The sequence below is a fragment of the Archocentrus centrarchus genome, chromosome 5, assembly GCF_007364275.1.
Source record: "Archocentrus centrarchus isolate MPI-CPG fArcCen1 chromosome 5, fArcCen1, whole genome shotgun sequence".
Taxonomy (NCBI): Eukaryota; Metazoa; Chordata; class Actinopteri; order Cichliformes; family Cichlidae; genus Archocentrus; species Archocentrus centrarchus.
In genome coordinates this window covers 15,341,718-15,359,723 of record NC_044350.1, presented here as the reverse complement: position 1 = coordinate 15,359,723, position 18,006 = coordinate 15,341,718, and the positions used below count along the sequence as shown (strand labels likewise).

General features: G+C 39.9%; 2 protein-coding genes across 3 annotated transcripts; both read left to right on the top strand.

Moving 5' to 3' along the window:
• Window positions 1-2,865: 2,865 nt before the first annotated feature.
• Window positions 2,866-5,573, top strand: LOC115779931 (adiponectin receptor protein 1-like). The gene is given in 9 exon segments (XM_030728835.1): window positions 2,866-2,997; window positions 3,091-3,121; window positions 3,124-3,200; window positions 3,654-3,825; window positions 3,982-4,168; window positions 4,409-4,596; window positions 4,838-4,942; window positions 4,945-5,030; window positions 5,254-5,573. Coding segments are annotated over 9 exon segments (1,140 nt in total). The 3' UTR covers window positions 5,416-5,573.
• Window positions 5,574-10,137: 4,564 nt separating this feature from the next.
• LOC115780657 (guanine nucleotide exchange factor MSS4-like) lies at window positions 10,138-14,188 on the top strand. Of its 2 annotated transcripts, none has more exons than XM_030729967.1 (3): window positions 10,138-10,258; window positions 10,618-10,763; window positions 13,669-14,188. In XM_030729967.1, exons 2-3 carry the CDS (start codon window positions 10,626-10,628, stop codon window positions 13,915-13,917), a joined length of 387 nt encoding a protein of 128 aa, XP_030585827.1. In that variant the 5' UTR covers window positions 10,138-10,258; window positions 10,618-10,625; the 3' UTR covers window positions 13,918-14,188. The 2 variants fall into 2 exon arrangements, with proteins under 2 accessions (XP_030585827.1, XP_030585826.1); XM_030729966.1 differs by having other exon boundaries at window positions 10,142-10,258; window positions 10,478-10,763.
• The last annotated feature ends 3,818 nt before the right edge of the window (window positions 14,189-18,006 follow it).

The following is an 18,006-nucleotide window of genomic DNA, read 5'->3' as shown; positions in this document are numbered from 1 at the left end:
TTAGCAACCTGATATTTGAGCACCTCAGAACAGCTGATTATAAGTGTTCTCGGTGGATGTTGCTTTTAATATAGGGCGTTTTTAAAAAGTGTGAGAAGGCGACCTGATACCGAGATTTTTTATTTTTAAAAAATGTATCTCGCTGTTGTTTACATTTTGTACTCCCTGCTCCGTCTGGCGCTGTGCTAACGTTATTCAACATCCGTCTGTCAGCCTGGGCTAAACAGTAAAATTGTTCAACGTATTATGTGTGTTACCAGCCCCAGGTTTGCGCCATAAATCCTTATCCTGTCTAAAATATCAAGTGTCGTCCTGCTGTGTTTGTCCAAAGACGTACAGCTAAACAAGTTTAGCCACTTCTTTTGTTTCCTTGTTGTTATCGTTTGGTCAGTAACGCAGAGGTTTCATAAGAAGCTCGCATTAATGTCTAGCCTTTTTAAAGCCACAAATTTGATAGAAGTACAAGAAGTATAAATGGCATCGCGAATACTAATTATTGAGCTGCAAAAGTAGAGTTTACTGCGTAGATGAGTTTTTGAAACCCTCTGAAGAGGAAATCAGCACCATTTATCAATAATAAACTGACTATTTTTAACCAGTTATGTGGGATTTCGTTTCCTTATGCACAATGGGCATTTTGTTTATCAGATGTGCAGAAATAACAGGAAAATGTATAAATTTCCTCAAAATCAAGGCAACACACTCATTGCATTCATTGTACATTATTATGATTACTTCCAAAGGCTTATTCTGAGTTCGGAATAAACCTGAAGCAAGGCAATGCAGACTAATTATACTAAATGTTTTATTATACTATAATGTAGCAGCTTACTGATAGTGACACACTAATGTGGAAACTCTGGTAATTCACTTGCAAATGAGGCCAATTCAAACAAATGAGACTGACAGCTTTATTTTACCACAGGCAAAAAAAAAAAAATTTTTTAAAAGCGGCATCAGTGTTCATAGCTTACAGCATGCAGTTAATAATTGTAAACTTAACATGTAACCTGAAAACATTGCTTGGTTTATTATGTAGGTTAATTAAAGTCAGTTACCCCTGTTTCTCCTTATTGGCAGGCTCTGACTCTGTGTTCTCAGTTACATAAAGCTGATCCCCTTTCAGATCAGATTTTAGGTGGCATCCCAGGTCTGCAGCTCCACATTTGGTAAATGGTAAATGGACTAGTTCTTATATAGTGCTTTTCTACTCACTATGAGCACTCAAAGCGCTTACATACTGTACGTAGTTAAATAAAAACACAATAAATAAAAACACAAAATATTGAGCTTCTTTATTTAGTTCTTTTAAATATTCTGAATTCAAGTCATGGACAAAGCATTGGATTTTTATGTCTTCAGGTTGTGATCAGGGTGCTTCGTGCTGAGGCTTTTATGCTGTACAGTAGAGTATTTGAAGTTGCTTAACTTGCAACTGAAATTCTCATTTATCAACCAGTAGTGCTATTAGCCTCCTACATTAGTCCTACATGGTTATCTTCTCATAATTCAGTCTTCCCAAACCCCCCTAAACCCAACCACACCCAACACTTTCTACAATACCCCAATTATTTACCTCCTCCTCCTATCCTGTTTGGGACTCTCACCGCCGTTGGTCTTCATCGCTGTCATTATCAGTTCACTGAGGCAAGGTTGCCTTCATCCAGTTTTAAACATGCTGAGGTAATTCCTCAGCTAAAAAACCTAATCTTGATGCCAGCTCTATTGGTAATTGTTGACTTATTTCAAATTGCCTTTTGTTAGCAAATAAATTATTAGAAATAAAACTGTAGCAAGCCAGCTGAAATCTTTACTGTGCAATTTACGGAATTTTTTTATTTTTAAAACCCTTTTCACTCTGATTTCCAAAAGCAGCACTCCACTGAGACCACTCTTTTGAGGGCCTATAATGATCTTTTAATGGCTTCTCGTGCAGGGAATTGTTCTGTAATCATTTTACTTGATCTCAGTGCAGCCTTTGATACCATTGACCATAACATTTTACTTAATAGGCTTAAGGTTTGGGCTGGCACACTATATTGCCAAAAGTATCACTCGTCTGCCTTTACATGCATATGAACTTAGTTGACATCACTAACAGTTGACTGGAATATTTTGTAGTGAGGAAATTTCACAACTAGATTGTTGCACAGGTGGTATCCTATCATGGTACAATGCTGGAATTCATTGATGGAATTCACTAATGTTTGCTGAGTGTGTGTTTTACCAGACACCTTATCTGATTTAGGTTTGTCTTGAGAGCGGGTTCCCAAAACTTTTCATATTCCTCATATCTGATGATGATGAAACAGGTTTGTTTGAGCTATCCACTTTCTTATAAAGTCTACAAACTGCCGTCTTTTCAGTGTCAATTCTTTAAAAATCCAAACCACCTCCTCGCCTAGGAATTAAATCTAAGGCGGTAGACTGCGAGGCTGGCGACATGTGAATTTCTTCCCCTGGGAACTGTGTTCACTCTTTTCCAGCTTTAGGTGTGTTGTTTAGGCAGCTGTGCTAGCACACAGTATGGGCACTCTCAATGCGCACGCGCAACAGCCTACACTAAAGCATAAAGTGGTAAACCGTGGAGCCGAGAGTTTTGATTGTTTTGTTTTTTGGTTTTTTCACCTGTTATGTTACATTTTCCTTGGTTAGTTTATTATTTTTGCTGTAGCTGTATGTCTTTAGTTGTGTTCTTCTGTAGTTTTGCTCACTGAATTGGAGAGAACTGCAGTCAGACTGCATCAATATCGACATATTTAGCCTGTAAAGCTGATTGCGATTCTGGTCCCCCAGGAGGAAATTCAAGTATATCATCTGAAGCAGAATACATAGACTGTGAGTGGGTCATCAGGCAGTCTCCCTATGTCAGGCCGAAACGGGTCTGCCAGTGATGCAGACTGCCGGATCTCTGAGGACTGCCAAGTCCCAGATGTTGAGCTGATGGAGCTGGGGCCACTGCTGGAAGAGGAGGGGCACGGCAGGCAGCATCCAAAAGTGTCCATCCTGAGGTAGGACTGTTTCAGAAAATACAAGAGAATAGCTGTTATGTCTCTGTAACTTCAGTAGTGTCTGTTAACCTATTTAAAGGGCGCTGCAATGCTTGCTGATGAGGAAGAGGAGATGAAGTGGGCGAAGTTCTGACCTTACCACTACAGGCTCACCACGCCATGGAGAAGATGGAGGAGTTTGTACACAAGGTAAAAAAAAAAACGTCTTTTAATGTTCACACACAGCTCGTTAAGGGAACAAGACTAATGAATTGGCCTTTTAGAAAATTTCAATGTTCTTAAATCACAAGAATCTGTGTCTTCATTAACTTCATAGTCCATGCAAGAGCAGTGATGAGCACTTTTTCTTTTCTTTTTCATTTTTTTTTGCACTGTAAATATCTAGGTCACAAATCTGTAACAACACATTTACAGAATCCTTATATTTTTAATATTGGTCTGTCTGAGTTTGCCTGAGTTTGTTTTGAATACTTTACAGCTACCAAGAATGCAGTTATCTCTTTGCTAAGACAATTACTAGCTTTATTAGATTTGAGTAGATATTTAAACTGCTGTGTGATTTTCAGTTTTTTCTGTATAGACTTTTATTTGGTGAGCCACACAGTAAACTCAGAATGTGAGCAAAAGTTATTCGTTTTTCAGGTTTGGGAGGGGCGCTGGAGAGTCATCCCTTTCCACGTCCTGCCAGAGTGGCTGAAGGACAACGATTACCTCCTGCATGGACATCGACCACCCATGCCCTCCTTCCGGGCCTGTTTTGGAAGCATCTTCAGAATTCACACTGAAACCGGAAACATCTGGACTCACCTGTTAGGTGAGAATTAAAACCCTTATACAAATGATTAGTGGCAAATGTGAATTTTGATTATGGTCGAATGTATTTTCAACTGGGTCATTCTGCATATTTCTTGTCTGTTTTATTGTTATGCTGGTGTTGGACAGAAAACGTAAGGTTTTTTGTCTTTCTCAGGGCTGATCTTATTCCTGTGTCTGGGCACGTTAACTATGCTGCGGCCCAACATGTATTTTATGGCCCCACTGCAAGAGAAGGTTGTGTTTGGGATGTTCTTCCTGGGCGCGGTGCTCTGCCTCAGCTTCTCCTGGCTTTTTCATACTGTCTACTGCCACTCTGAGAAAGTGTCTCGCACATTCTCCAAGTAAGGCCTCACACGTCACACCTCACACGGTGCTGTGCACTTCAAGAATGAATAATGTTTAACTGTCAGCCTTTTTTGCTAGACAAATTTCTGATGCGAGATATTAAAGTTCAGCCAGCTTCATATTACACATACAACTTAGTTTGTTTTGGTTTTGGTTTTTTTTGGGGGGGGGGGGGGGGGGGGGGGGGGGTTGCTAGATCTAGATCTTCTAGCCAAACACTCATTTTCTCTCCTCAGGCTTGACTACTCGGGGATCGCCCTCCTAATCATGGGCTCCTTCGTGCCCTGGCTGTACTACTCCTTCTATTGTTCCCCTCAGCCTCGCCTTATCTACCTCACCATTGTATGTATCCTCGGCATTGCCGCCATCATTGTCGCCCAGTGGGACCGATTCTCTACACCTCGTCACAGACCTACAAGAGCAGGTGCGCACCAGTTAAGGAATATATGCACTTTTTAGATGCACTGTTTTATCTGTACTCACATCCAGATGTTTGTTTGGGTTTGCAGTCTTATCGTACATCTTTTTTGTTTTGCCTTTTCTGAACAGTTGAGATAATTTTCAGGAAACTGATAACATATTGTGTTTTTTGAGCTTTTCTGAGCTTTTTTGAACATTATTTCATCATTTTGTCTTGTACAACTAATTCCGATCCATCCCTCTAGGCGTCTTCATGGGTCTCGGGCTAAGTGGCATTGTTCCCACCATGCACTTCACCATTGAGGAGGGCTTTGTTAAGGCCACCACAGTCGGACAGATGGGTTGGTTCTATTGATGGGGGCCATGTATATCACCGGCGCTGGTCTGTACGCAGCCAGGATCCCCGAACGTTATTTCCCCGGCAAATGTGACATTTGGGTAAGTTTTTTAAAAGTTTTGGAACCACTCCCCTCAAACATACAAGTATAGGAGTCTGTAACACAGCTCAGTGTTTATAGCCTGTTATAGTTTTAGCAGGAAGTGTGACTAAGGGAGTAGTTTCACACTCGGCTGCAGCCTCTGGATCTATCTTTAGTGATTTGCTTAAACACCAAGCAAATGAAAATGAATGCTGCTCATATACACGTCTTTCTTCTCTCAGTTCCATTCTCATCAGATTTTTCACGTTCTGGTCGTGGCAGCAGCGTTCATCCATTTCTACGGCGTTTCCAACCTGCAGGAGTTCCGATACGGCCTCGAGGGGGATGCACAGATGACTCTCTACTCTGAGAGGCCTGACTGTGACTTAAACTTTTCTCTATAGCCCCCCACACACACACAAACACACACACACACACGCGCGCACACACAAACACACACACAAAATGCTGCTGGAATTCAATATAGTCACTTATTCCTCCTTCCATACTTCTGATTTTCTAACATCTTATTTGGGTTTTTGATCTTTCTGCTTTGGCTCCTTTTTGCTTCAATAAAGTAGCATCAACTAGCCAATGTACCATGGTGGAAAACAGGCACTATCTGTTGATAAAATAATTATTAAGCTTAAAATCAGCATTTCTAAATAAGATACAAGTGGGATTTTAGCCAAAAATTATGTATTCCTGAAACTGCAGGTTACTAGTACCCCAGCCACTTTGTCATCTGTCACCTTTGCACAAAGGGCACTTATAATGTGTGCTGCAGAAGAAGGCACATACTGTAAACCATTCCCTTCCCATGTTCCTTAAAGGCTAGAAGGTGGATGTACTGTCCACCAGGAGTCTGGTGTAGAACAGTCAAGGACAATTAAGGTAGTTGGGAACATCTAGTTTTCAGCATGGTTGTCAGCTGTTTTGTTTTGTTTTGTTTTGTTTTGTTTGCTTGTTTGATTTGGTGAGTGTACTGGCACATTCATTTATCGGTCACATAAGCCCACTCAGCAATAAGCCACAGGTTATAGACTGAAAGCCCGTTCAAGGCTGAACGCTTATGTTCTTTTATGGTTTTAGGGTGACTGTACCATCTGTCCAGAGAAGGAAAGCAGCCTCTTGGCTACGTCCTGCTCTTTCACAGCTTGTCTATTAAAGTGGATACTCCCTGTTCAGCAAACAGATAAATCATTTTTGAATAAAGCATAGTGCTTAGGCCCCATAAATATGAGCTAATCAGATTCTCACATGGTAGGATTTTTCTCTTCTGCTTTTGTTGCATCGTTTAATTGAGAAAATTCCCAAGCAGATCATTTTCAAATCGTTTTAACGGCACAGAAAAGCCCTAAGAGTTTGTAGCTGCTGTATAAAAATATATCTGCTTAGTTCAGGTTAAACTAAGATGCTTGAAATGTTGTGGTGACGAGAACTACTTCGGTAATTATTTATCAGTCACCCGGCACATTATGGATTCATTTCTAGAGTTTATTCCTGGGCTACGCACAATGTACAGATATGGATCGGTTAAATCGTGCTTTTTCTCAGCTCGAGATTTTTTTTTTTTTTTGCGCTAGATCTCAGATGGAGTGAGAGGTGTAAATATCAAATACACCTTAGCGTACACTATTAAATTAAAAAACTTAGAATCCATATGAGGTTTAAAATGTGTTCTGTATAAACTTTAGTATTCCTGTGCCTTAGGCCAATGGAAATGTTTTTAAATAAAATGGCCTCTCTTAAGAGTCAAGGGAGCATCAAGGATTTCCACATGTTGACTTCTCTTATTTTACTTTATTTATATATATATATATATATATATATATATATATATATATATATATATATATATATACTCACACACAATTGAATCATTACTGAAATTACATCACACTTACACTTCCATTGGTAGGTTGTATGAACTTCAATTTAAGACTCCTTTTTCTAGATGAACTTATTCAAGCTTTATTACAAAGACTAAAACAATGTGTATTCTTGACTTTGTGTAATGTCCTGTGTAGAAAGTGATGAATCATACATTTCACAGAAATGTAAACCTAAATATTTATTAATGGTAATCTTGGAAAATTATTGTAATAAATTCTTTTCCACACGTAAAAATGTGGTGTCCGCTTTTCTCGAGTGCACATTTAAAGGCTCGGGGACTACGAGCAGCTCAAGATATTAACGTTCACTCGGCAGGTTCAGCGTCACTCACAGGAATGTAAGACGTGACATTCAAATGACACATCAGCAGTTATCAAAAGTGAAGACGGCAGGATTCACGGTCTACTTCTCAGCTATCTCGAGAGTAGAATCTGTACCAAAGGGTTTGCAGCTGATGTCTATCACTCTCAGTGCTTCCTCCTGTGGTTTCATGTTTACGCAAACATTTGCATTTATCCTAAATTCAGCAGTGCAAAATAGACACACTGAGATAATCTTCCTCTGCTGAACACACACGTAACAGTTTCTTTTTTAATCTGCAAATGAAGTCCCAGACTTACTGTGGGTCATAAATGTTTAGTTATAAGTATACATAGTTTTACATGTTTCTATTTTTGGATTGAATCATGCCTTGCAAGAACTTTAAATATTTTTATTTTTCTCAAGTTAATTGCATATCAGCAGGGAATACTAAGTAGACCTGATTTGTGTAATACTAAGACTAATACTAATACTTTATAATTGTCCCTCTTTTTTTCCTTTTTTTTTTTAACTCCACCATTTGCTAACTATAATTATAACGAAGCCCTACCTCAAAGAAAAGCACACCTGTAATAACAGAATATTATTTGTGTGTTTTCTGTTGCAAATGTAATAACACAGAATTAGAAAACTAGTATTTCATATTCAGGTTTTGCTGGTTTCATTTAAAAAATAAATAAACTAAATTTTAGTTTAAAACAATTTTATCTTCACGGACCATGCTTAAATGTGGTATTTCAATAACCTCTAAAATTACATTATTTCAAGAAGCATTTTGAAAATGTACTACAAGGATAAAGGGCAAGGTGCTCAACATTTCTCAGTCACTACTGATTTGAAAACATCGCTCACTCTCAGGCCATGTCTGGTAAAGCACCATTTATTAAAACTGAACTCCAGGTGTTACACACTCAAAAATACGTAAGTATTTATCTGTTCTGTGGCCTAGATAGAAATGGTCCAGCCAAAACTTTATTCACATTTTTGATCACCACATCAGTGGAAGACACTTTCCTTTATATTTTCATTACCAAGGTTATTACCGTTAAAGAAAAAGAATGAAATAACAAAAACTGAAATTGAAAAAACATCATCATTAACTGAAATGAATAAAAACGGTAATTAAAAGGAAAAAACAAGAACTAACTGAAACTGTATTGTGGGTTTACAAAAGTAATCTCCCGAGAAATGTAACTACACGTGGGTTGGGTGGCTGTGACTCAGGAGGTAGAGCAGGTCATCAACTAATCCGAAGGTTGGTGGTTCGATCCCTGGCTGTACCAGTCTGCATGCCAAAGTATACATGGGCAAGATGCTGAACCCCAAGTTTCTCTCTGATGTATGAATGTTAGATAGTAAGCACTTAGCTGTCGAAGGATGTGCTTGTATGAATAGGTAAATGCAAATGTGTTATATAAAGTGCTTTGAGTCCATTTACATCGGGTCCACGTAGCCCATTCACCACTGCCGAGTCCTCCCGTGCATTTCCGGCTACTTTTCACTGCAGTCTTTTTTAACTTATCAGTAAGAGAATAACAATTAGTAATAATAATCGTAGCCTTAACATAAGGAATCACAAATTCCTGGAGAGAGAGATTGCTGAAACTATCAGAATGGACATGGAGGAATGAACAAAGAGAGAGAGAGAGAGAGAGGAAAAAAAGGACAATTAAGTATGCAGCTGAAAAAAAACTGACCACAAAGAGGGAGGACCCAGGAGGGAAAAAGTCCCAGCATTTTTTGTTTCTGTCCGCCGGCACCGCAGGTGAAACACCAGCACACGACCACAAGGTAATTAACACACACAATAGATGTCAGCCACTTCCCTATGTAGCCCCACAAAGACAGCACAGCAGACTAATTCAGGCCTACTAGTGAGTATCTAAGTAGCTCCTCCGGCTCCAACAGAGAACCAGCATCGCGTTCATGCAGCAAGGTGAAAACCATAATGGACTGTTTTCAGCAAAAAAAATAACTGCTGGCTAGTTAATACACAGGAACACTGCAAGCAGGAGGATGCACTGATAAATGTGTTTATTGAGACTGGCATGTCCACACCACTGTGTGACACACAAATACACACAAAGACACCAGCTTGAAAATCTGTATTTGAGCTTTGATTCCTTCAAATGCTCAGAGTTCAGTTTGTTGTTGTTTATAATGTTTCACTGTGTTCTGATGTTATACACCACATGCGGGCTAATGTTAATCTACTGCACTGAATCTGTACCTGCATCTAGTGCTGGGCAGTCCAATTTTTGAAATAAATATTTTCATTAAAATCTTTCAATTTGAGATACATATTTTTGAGATAGGTGTTTATTGGTGGTTTAAGTTTATTGGATTTATCTTTTTGTTGCTCCTCATTGATGTCTCATAATGTTCATGTGTGTCCTTAATATTACACACATTTAGCACATAATTTTGCTATCTTGTGAACAGTTGGTTATTGAATACAATTTTTTTAATGGTATAATATGTTGAGGTCTTATTACACAGTAGTTACTTGAATCTTGCACCTGACAAAGTATGAAAAACTAATACTAAAACTAATGAAAACTAAACTAAAACTAAGCATTAAACAAAAAAATAAAAATGAGCAAAACCATTCTAGAAATGAATTAAAAAGTTAAAGGAAAAAAGTTAAAATAAAATAAAACTTAACTATAATGTAAATTCCAAAATTATTATAACCCCATTGATTACTTAATTTTAGTTCTTGGATTGTGTTCCAAATGACGAATTTGTTCAAAAATATATTTAAAAAAAAAAGGGAAACAAATGAAAAATGACCTCTTGTTGCTCCCCTGCAGCTACTTCACGACCCACCAGGGAGCCGCAACCCTCACTTTGGAAATCACTGGCGTACTTAATAATGAGGAACCAAGTCCCAGCTCCGTGTTTGAACACGAGAGCATTTAGTGCCTGGCACACACATAACCAGCTGGACTATCTACCTACCTTCAGCTAGCTGCCTGTCTCGTAAGGTTTAGTTGTCACACCGAGCGTCTTATTTTCTACAACATTTAGGTATGTGTTATTTGGCTTAATTCAAAACGCACGTGTCTAATATGGATGTGTCTGTTTGTAGTTTTATGTCTGACGGTGTTGAATCCGGTGTTAGCACACACGGATGACGCGGGTCCTCCCATTAGACTGCTTTAGGTTAAAATTAAATGTATATTTCCGGATATGGTTCAGCGACATGCTGATTGTGCCCTCCTTTTCTTTTCTTTTCTTTTTGTTAAGATGGCGCTTCAATTTTAAACATCAGCTAATTTAGCCGCTACAGCTGAGAGTCGGCTCTTGGACCAGTCTGCGGTTCCTGGTGGAAGTCTCTCCCGAGCCTCTTTGTGCTCACTAGTCTGAGTAAACCTGCTCTTCTTTAGGGTTTGACATGGATCAAGAATCGAAACAAAGCACGGACCGAGCCAGCCTTGTTTCCGAGGACGGGAAGAACAGCAAGTCTGTGCTGTGTCAGCGCTGCGGGTCCAAGGTGCTCTGCCCCGGCACGGCTGTGTTAGCGGAGAAGGAGGTATGATGGATGCATTCAGTCTCCGCTCACGGAGATAAGTGTTTTAACAGCGCAACGTTTAATATCGGAGTTCCTAGTCCTTTAACAGGTAAAACTAAAGTGCTGCTGAAAAACATCAATCAGAGATAGATGCATCACCGGTCGCTTTATTAGGAACATCTTGCTAGTACGGGTTAGACCCCTTTTTTGCTTTCAGAAGTGCCGTAATTCTTCGTGGCACCGATTCACCAAGGTGCTGGAAACATTCCTCTGAGATTTTGGTTCATATTAACATGATGGCATCTCTTACTGACAAAGCTAATTCAGTTTTTCAGCTTGACCTAGAATACTAGAGTCTGATCCCAGAAAAATCTGGGTACATATATTTACTTAAACTTTGGAACCACAGGGTGTAGATTCTCAATAGTCCACCGTTTCCTCTGTTAGGACCACATCCCTTATAAAATTAATAAAAGGTCTCCAAATCTTCTCAAATAATTGTTGCTTAGATTTATAAATATATGTTATTCTTTTAAGTGGCAAGCTAGATAACATCTGCTTTAACCACTGGGTGGTGCTAGGTCTGCTGATGTTTTTCCAGGTCATGGCTATACACTTTTTTGCAGTCAGCACACTGCGGTCTATAAATGCACATTCAGTTTTGCTATAGTTATGCTTCTCTGGGTATAGAGCCATCAAAAATAATTTTGGGTGTAGTATAATCTTTTTTTGAAGTGATCTTTTCAATTATATTCTTTACCTCCTCCCAAAATATTTTTATTTGCCTGCATTCCCACGTGCAATAAATTAATAGTTACTTTCTTTATGTATTTTTTGCTTTTTGTGTATTTCTGATGGTTTTGTACAATCAAGCAACAAAATCAAAACTAAAGTGAGACTGATGTGATTGTTGTACTGTTGTGGACAAAATCTTTAATAAAAAATACTGTGGTTTAAAAAAAAAAAAAAAAAAAAGATAGCATCTCACAACTGCTGCAGATTTGTCAGTTGCAAATTCATGATGTGAATCTCCTGCTTGACCACATCCTGAAGGTGCTCTATTGGAATGAGATGTGGTGACTGTGGAGGCCATTTGAGTACAGTAAACTCGCTGTCATGTTCAAGAAACCCCTCTGACCTCTGATATCAACAAGGTATTCTCACTGAGAGAACTGCTGCCCACTGGATATTTTCTCTTTTTCAGACCGTTCTCTGTAACAGTAATAACACCCACAATAATAGTAATAACTTTATTTATATAGTGCTTTTCAAAACAGCTACAAAGTGCTTCGCAGTTCAAGTATATATGCAGTGAACAAACAATAACTAAACACACAATCAACTGTATGATCAAACATTCAGCCCACATACACAATTCCAGACCCGCCAATATATGTAAACAATGGGCTGGAATTATAGAGAGAAGATTAAGGAACGCTCACCTATGAAAACGTGTTTTCAGTAGACGTTTGAAGCAAATCACAAACTCAGCTGACCTGATAGGCTGAGGAAGGCTATTCCAAAGTCTGGGCACAATCACCTCAAAAGCACTGGTTTTAAAATTAGCGTGTGGAACAGTTAGGAGACCCTGGTGAGAGGAGAGGAGAGGCCCACTGCAGTGATAAGGTCTCAATAGGTCTGATACATAAGAAGGGGTCTGTCCATGTAGAGCTTTATATGTTAATAACAGGATTTTAAAGTGGATTCTCAATTTCACCAGGGGCCAGTGAAGGGATCCGAGAATAGGTGTGATATGTGAATGCCGACTAGTTTTTGTCAGCAGCCGTGCCGCTGCATTCTGCACCAATTTGAGACGTTTTGGAGTACTGAGATTAAGCATGTGTAACCTGAGTTACAATAATCAAGGTAGGAGAAAATCAAATTGTGTACTAAGAGGGCTGACTGACTGAATTCCTTAGAGAAATTGCCAGGGCCAAACACAAGAACCTCAGTTTTACTTGAATTGAGATGGAGAGAATGAAACCCAAATTTGTAGAAATGGTTGTACAGAAAAATCCCAGCAGTGTCTGAAATATTCAGACCAGCCTGTCTGACACCAACAGCCGTGCCATGTTCAAAGTCACATAAATCACAGTTCTTCCTCATTCTGATGCTTGGTTTGAACTTCAGCAGGCCACCTTGACCATGTCTACATTAATTTGCATTAATGAGCAGTTGAACGGGTGTAAAAGGGGCCAGTGACTGTTGGAAAATGTAGAAGCAAAAAGAAGACCAGTATTTAGGATCTGCTGACCCTTCCAAGTAAAGCCTTTAAGCACTCCATCCACTTCTGCTTATCCTGTTCAGGGTCGCGGGTGGGGGCTGGAGCCTGTCCCAGCTGACATAGGGCGAGAGGCAGGGTACAGGGCCGACACAGAAAGGCAGACAACCATTCCACACTCACATTCACACCTATGGGCAATTTAGAGTTTCTAAGTGCATATCTTTTGAATATGGGAGGAAACTGGAGTACCCGGAGAAAACCCACGCAGACATGTGGAGAACATGCAAACTCCACACAGAGAGAGAGAGAGGCCAGGCCTTCCAGATGGTATTCTAACTGTGAGCCAGCAGTGCTAACCACCGTGCCACCGTGCTTCCTTTAAGCACTTTGAAGAACAATTGTAGCCACTGGAGGTTTCTGGGGACCAGGTTGTTTAAAAAAAAAAAATTTCCCACCTACATTAATTGTATGCCAAGAAAAACATCAACACATCCTATTTATGCTGAAATATAAAGTAGAAGGCTAGCGATTTAACTCAGTTTGTCCAATATGAGCTGTGTTTGTGATTAACAGATGAGAAAAGCTTAAATCTGAGCTGCAGTAATACTAACAAATTAAACTACTTCGTGTTTACATTCTTTCACTCCTAATTATGTGCTGTTTCACATGTGTTTTTGTATTGTCTGTGTTTTCCCCCACCAGCTGTTCCTGCCGTCCATGCGGAAAAAGAGCGGCCTCAGCAGCACAGAGGGCTCGGTGGACGGTGACACTCTGACTGCCCACTGGTTCGTGGACGACATGTACACTTTTGAGAACGTAGGCTTCACTAATGATGTGGGGAGGATCAAATACCTCATCTGTGCAGATTGCGAGATTGGACCAATCGGCTGGCACTGTTTGGATGACAAGAAAAGTTTCTACATCGCTTTGGAGAGGGTGAATCACGCATAGTATGAGTGCATATGTGAGTCAGTGCACAATAACTTGAAAAATAACGTGTCGGCAGGCTGAGCATCGGTTCATGGATTTACTCCAGGAGGTGACCCCGACTTCACCTCACGTGCTTACAGATACTGGTGTGTACATCATTAATGGTGACAGGACTGGGTCATTTTCATTCTCATCTTTCACACTGACAAATTCCACCATTGTGTTCTAATAAAAATGTATTTAGGAAGCTGAAGTTGAATGCAGTCTGTCTCTTAGAAGAAATTTTGTGCGTGTGGGTTTTTTTTTTTGGGGGGGGGGGGGGGGGGGGTTAACCCATAAAACGTGCAAATCAATTGAGCAGAAACATTATGGAGCACAGAAAGAGCAGGTAATCATTAAATTTACCCTCTCATAGTTTTTCACAGGTCTCTTTGCAGTCCAGTGAACAACTAAGTACTCCCCATGATTCAGTAGCTTGTAGAACCACCTTGACTGCAATAACTTGAAGTAATTGTCTTCTGTATGACTATCAGTGTGTCACATTATTGTGACAATTTTGGCCCCCTCTTCTTTACAGCGTTGCTTCAGCTCATTGAGGTTTGGGAGCGCTCGTTTATGCTCTTAAGGTCCCATAACAACATTTCAGTCAGGTTGAGGTCTGGACCTTGATTCTTTTCTTTTTCAGCCATTCTGTTGTAGATTTGCTGCTGTGCTTGAGATCACTGGCCTGTTGTATGCCCCAACATCAGCCAAGCTTTAGAATAATTTGGTATACAGAGGAGTTCATGTTTGACTCAATACCTGCAAGGTGCTCAGGTCCTGTGGCTGCAAAACCGAGCCCAAATCATCATCCCTCCACCACCGTGCTTGACAGCTGGCATGAGGTGTTTGTGTTGATATGCTGTGCTGGGTTTTCTCCAAATGTGGTGCTGTGCATTATGGCCCAACCTCTCCACTTTGGTCTCATCTGTCCAAAGGACATTGTTCCAGAAGTCTGGTGGTTTGTTCAGATGCAGCTTTGCAAACCTAAGCCGTGCTGCCATATTCTTTTTAGAGAGAAGAGATTTAATTTTGTTTCTGCTGATAATGCTGAAAACCCATCTGTCTCCAGTTTCTCTGTAATTTGTTCTGTAGTTCATACAAAATCAAAGAATATGGGGGTGAACTGTGTGAACAAACCCTTAAACTGTTTTAGTGGATGTCGGGGTGGCTCAGTGGATGAACAGACTATGTATGCCACATGCCTGTGGTGTGGGCACAGGGCCCAGGTTTGTGTCCAAGCTGTGTCCCTTTGCTGCGTGTCTTCCCATATAGCTCTCTCCCCACTTTCCTGTCTCTCTTCATTGTGCACTATCTAATAAAGGCCAAAAAAAATCTTTAAAAAAAAAAACAACTATTTTTACTGAGCTGTGTAGAATCAGAATCAGAATCTTTATTGTCATTGTACACAGAAGTTGCACAACGAAATTTAAAATGCATTCCTTTCTAGGTGCCTCAGACAATAAATAATAAAATAATAAAAATATGAGTGATAAAAATGATTACTAAAATACAGTGCACAATAGTAAATTAAGATGAATCTAGCCCCAATACACACACCAACGCACGCACACAGTCAGCACTACCACCCCACATCACTGTCCAAACCACACAGAGTTCAGTTCAATGATAGCCCTGGCATAAAAGCTGGTCCTCAGTCTGTTTGTTCTGGCCTTCATTGTCCTGAAACGTCTGCCTGATGGCAGTAGCTGAAACAAGGAGTGTCCAGGGTGTGAGACCTGCTGTACCTGTGTAGGTCTGTTGTTCATCCCCAAGGGTCCTGATTTCGTAGTTGCCAGCACATTTTCTGTATGGCGTGGTCCCAAAGGCTCACACCTAGTAAGATGAGTCCTAACGCATGAGTTTCAGGGGAGGTAGTGAGCTGAATACTTTGGTGATTTTTATGAAGAATGCAGAGTTTGTTTTCTGAAGACTACTAACTAAATAAATTGTGTATTACTTTGTCATTATGAGTCCAAAGGTACCAAAAAAAACCATCCATTGTTAAAAGCAATTTTTGTTAAGAGTGAGAATACATTACAAGACACCTGCCGAGTACACCCGTTACAGTTTACTGTCCAAAATTTGAAGACAGGAAGTTTGAACGAAACAGAGAACAGGGACATTCAAATCAGCCCTGCACAGTTTTGTGAAACACATATTTGCAACACGTTTCAGATCATCAAAGAAAATTCTAATAGTAGACAGCAATAACCTGAGTAAATACAAAATGCTTTTTTTTTTTTTTTTTAAATGATTTTATTTATTAAGGCAAAAAAGCTATGCAAACCTACCTGAACCTGTGTGGAAAAGTAATTGCCCCCCTTGTTGAATTAACTGTGATAAACCACATTTTATTCTTTGGAACACTGAGTTCAATTCCTCTAACCACACCCAGGCCTGATCACTGCCAGACCTGCTGAATCACGAAATCACTTAAATAAAACCTGTCTGACAAAGTGAAGCAGGCTAAAAGATGTCAAAAAGTTACACATCATGCCACAATCTAAAGATACAGCTGAGAAACAAAATCTTTGACATCTATCAGTCTGGAACGGGTCACAAAGCCATTTCTAAGGCTTTGGGACATCCAAGAAGTCACAAAAGAACCCAGAACAACATCTAAAGAACTGCAGGCTTTATTTGGCTCAGTTAAGGTCAGAGTTCACGATTCAACAATAAGAAACCGACACTGCAAAAATGGCATCCTTGGGAGAGTTACAAGGAGAAAACCACTGCTGACCAAAAAGAACACAAAGGCTCGTCTTATATTTGCCAAAAAAGCTCTCGATGATCCCAAAGACTTTTGGGAAAATATTCTGTGGACTGACGAGACAAAAGCTGAACTTTTTTGGAAGGTTTGAATCTCAGTATATCTGGCATAAAACTAACAGCATTTCATAAAAAGAACATCATAGCAGCAGTCAAACATGGTGGTGGTAGTGTGATGGTCTGGGGCTGCTTTGCTGCTTCAGGACAACTTGCTGTAATTGATGGAACCATGAATTCTGCTCTCTACCAGAAAATCCTGAAGGAGAATGTCCGGCCATCAGTTTGTGCCCTGAAGCTCAAGCTCACTTGGGTTTTGCAGCATGACAATGATCTGAAAACACACCAGCAAGTCCACCTCTGATGGCTCAAAAAAACATAACAAAATGAAGGTTTTGGAGTGGCCTGGTCAAAGCCCAGACTTGGGTTGAGATGCTTTGGCATGACCTTAAACTGGCCGTTCATGCTCAAAACCCCCCCAATGTGGCTGAATTAAAATAAGTCTGCAAAGAATAGTGGGCTAAAATTGAAAGACTCATTGACAGTTGCCAGTTATTGCAAATGCTTAATTGCAGTTCTTGCTGCCGAGGGTGGAATGATCAGTTATTAGATTTATGGCAATTACTTTTTCACACAGGGGCAGGTAGGATTGCATAGCTTTTTTCCCCTTAATAAATTAAGTCATTTGGAAACTGCGTTTTGTATTTACTCAGGTTATCTTTGTCTCATATTAAAAGTTGTTTGATCTGAAACATGTAAGTGTGATAAAAATGGAAAAAGAGTGAAACAAAAAAAGCAGCCGGTTTCATTTTTAAGTGCAGAAGCAGTTAAATTAACTCCATGGGGTTGTGTTAAAATGTAGGCTACTCTTTGTGAAGACACGTTTATAGCATGTGCAGCACAGCCAAATTTGTAACTTTCAAAAGCATTAAAAAAATTTGACAGTATTATAAATCTAGTGTGAAACAAATGGCTCAAAACGTTTATTTTAAAAACAAACGACTGAACTATCAACATATGACTGCTCTCTGCCAATCAACGAGCTTCTCTAGACCATTTAAAAACGAGGTGCCGGTCAGCGCGCAAAGATCTTCTAGGTGCGTTCGAATAGTAAACACCGAATAACGTCTGTTATCCTTTCGCCCTGCCCGGGCGGGGTGAAGAGCCGTTCGTTTGCGAACAGAGGAACGTTCGCTCACCGCAGGGTGAAATAATCAAACGCACCTAAAAAAAGGGAGCAATCATCTGTGAGGAAACCACTGAACCAATAAGATATATAATCCTAAACTGCTCGTTACCAAA

What these genes read in the sequence shown, in the direction of transcription:
- LOC115780657 (XM_030729967.1), top strand. Translation starts at nt 10,626, where the DNA reads ATGGATCAAGAATCGAAACAAAGCACGGACCGAGCCAGCCTTGTTTCC. An exon ending in CTGTGTTAGCGGAGAAGGAG is followed by an intron (nt 10,764 to 13,668) that starts GTATGATGGATG and finishes TTCCCCCACCAG; the next exon opens with CTGTTCCTGCCGTCCATGCG.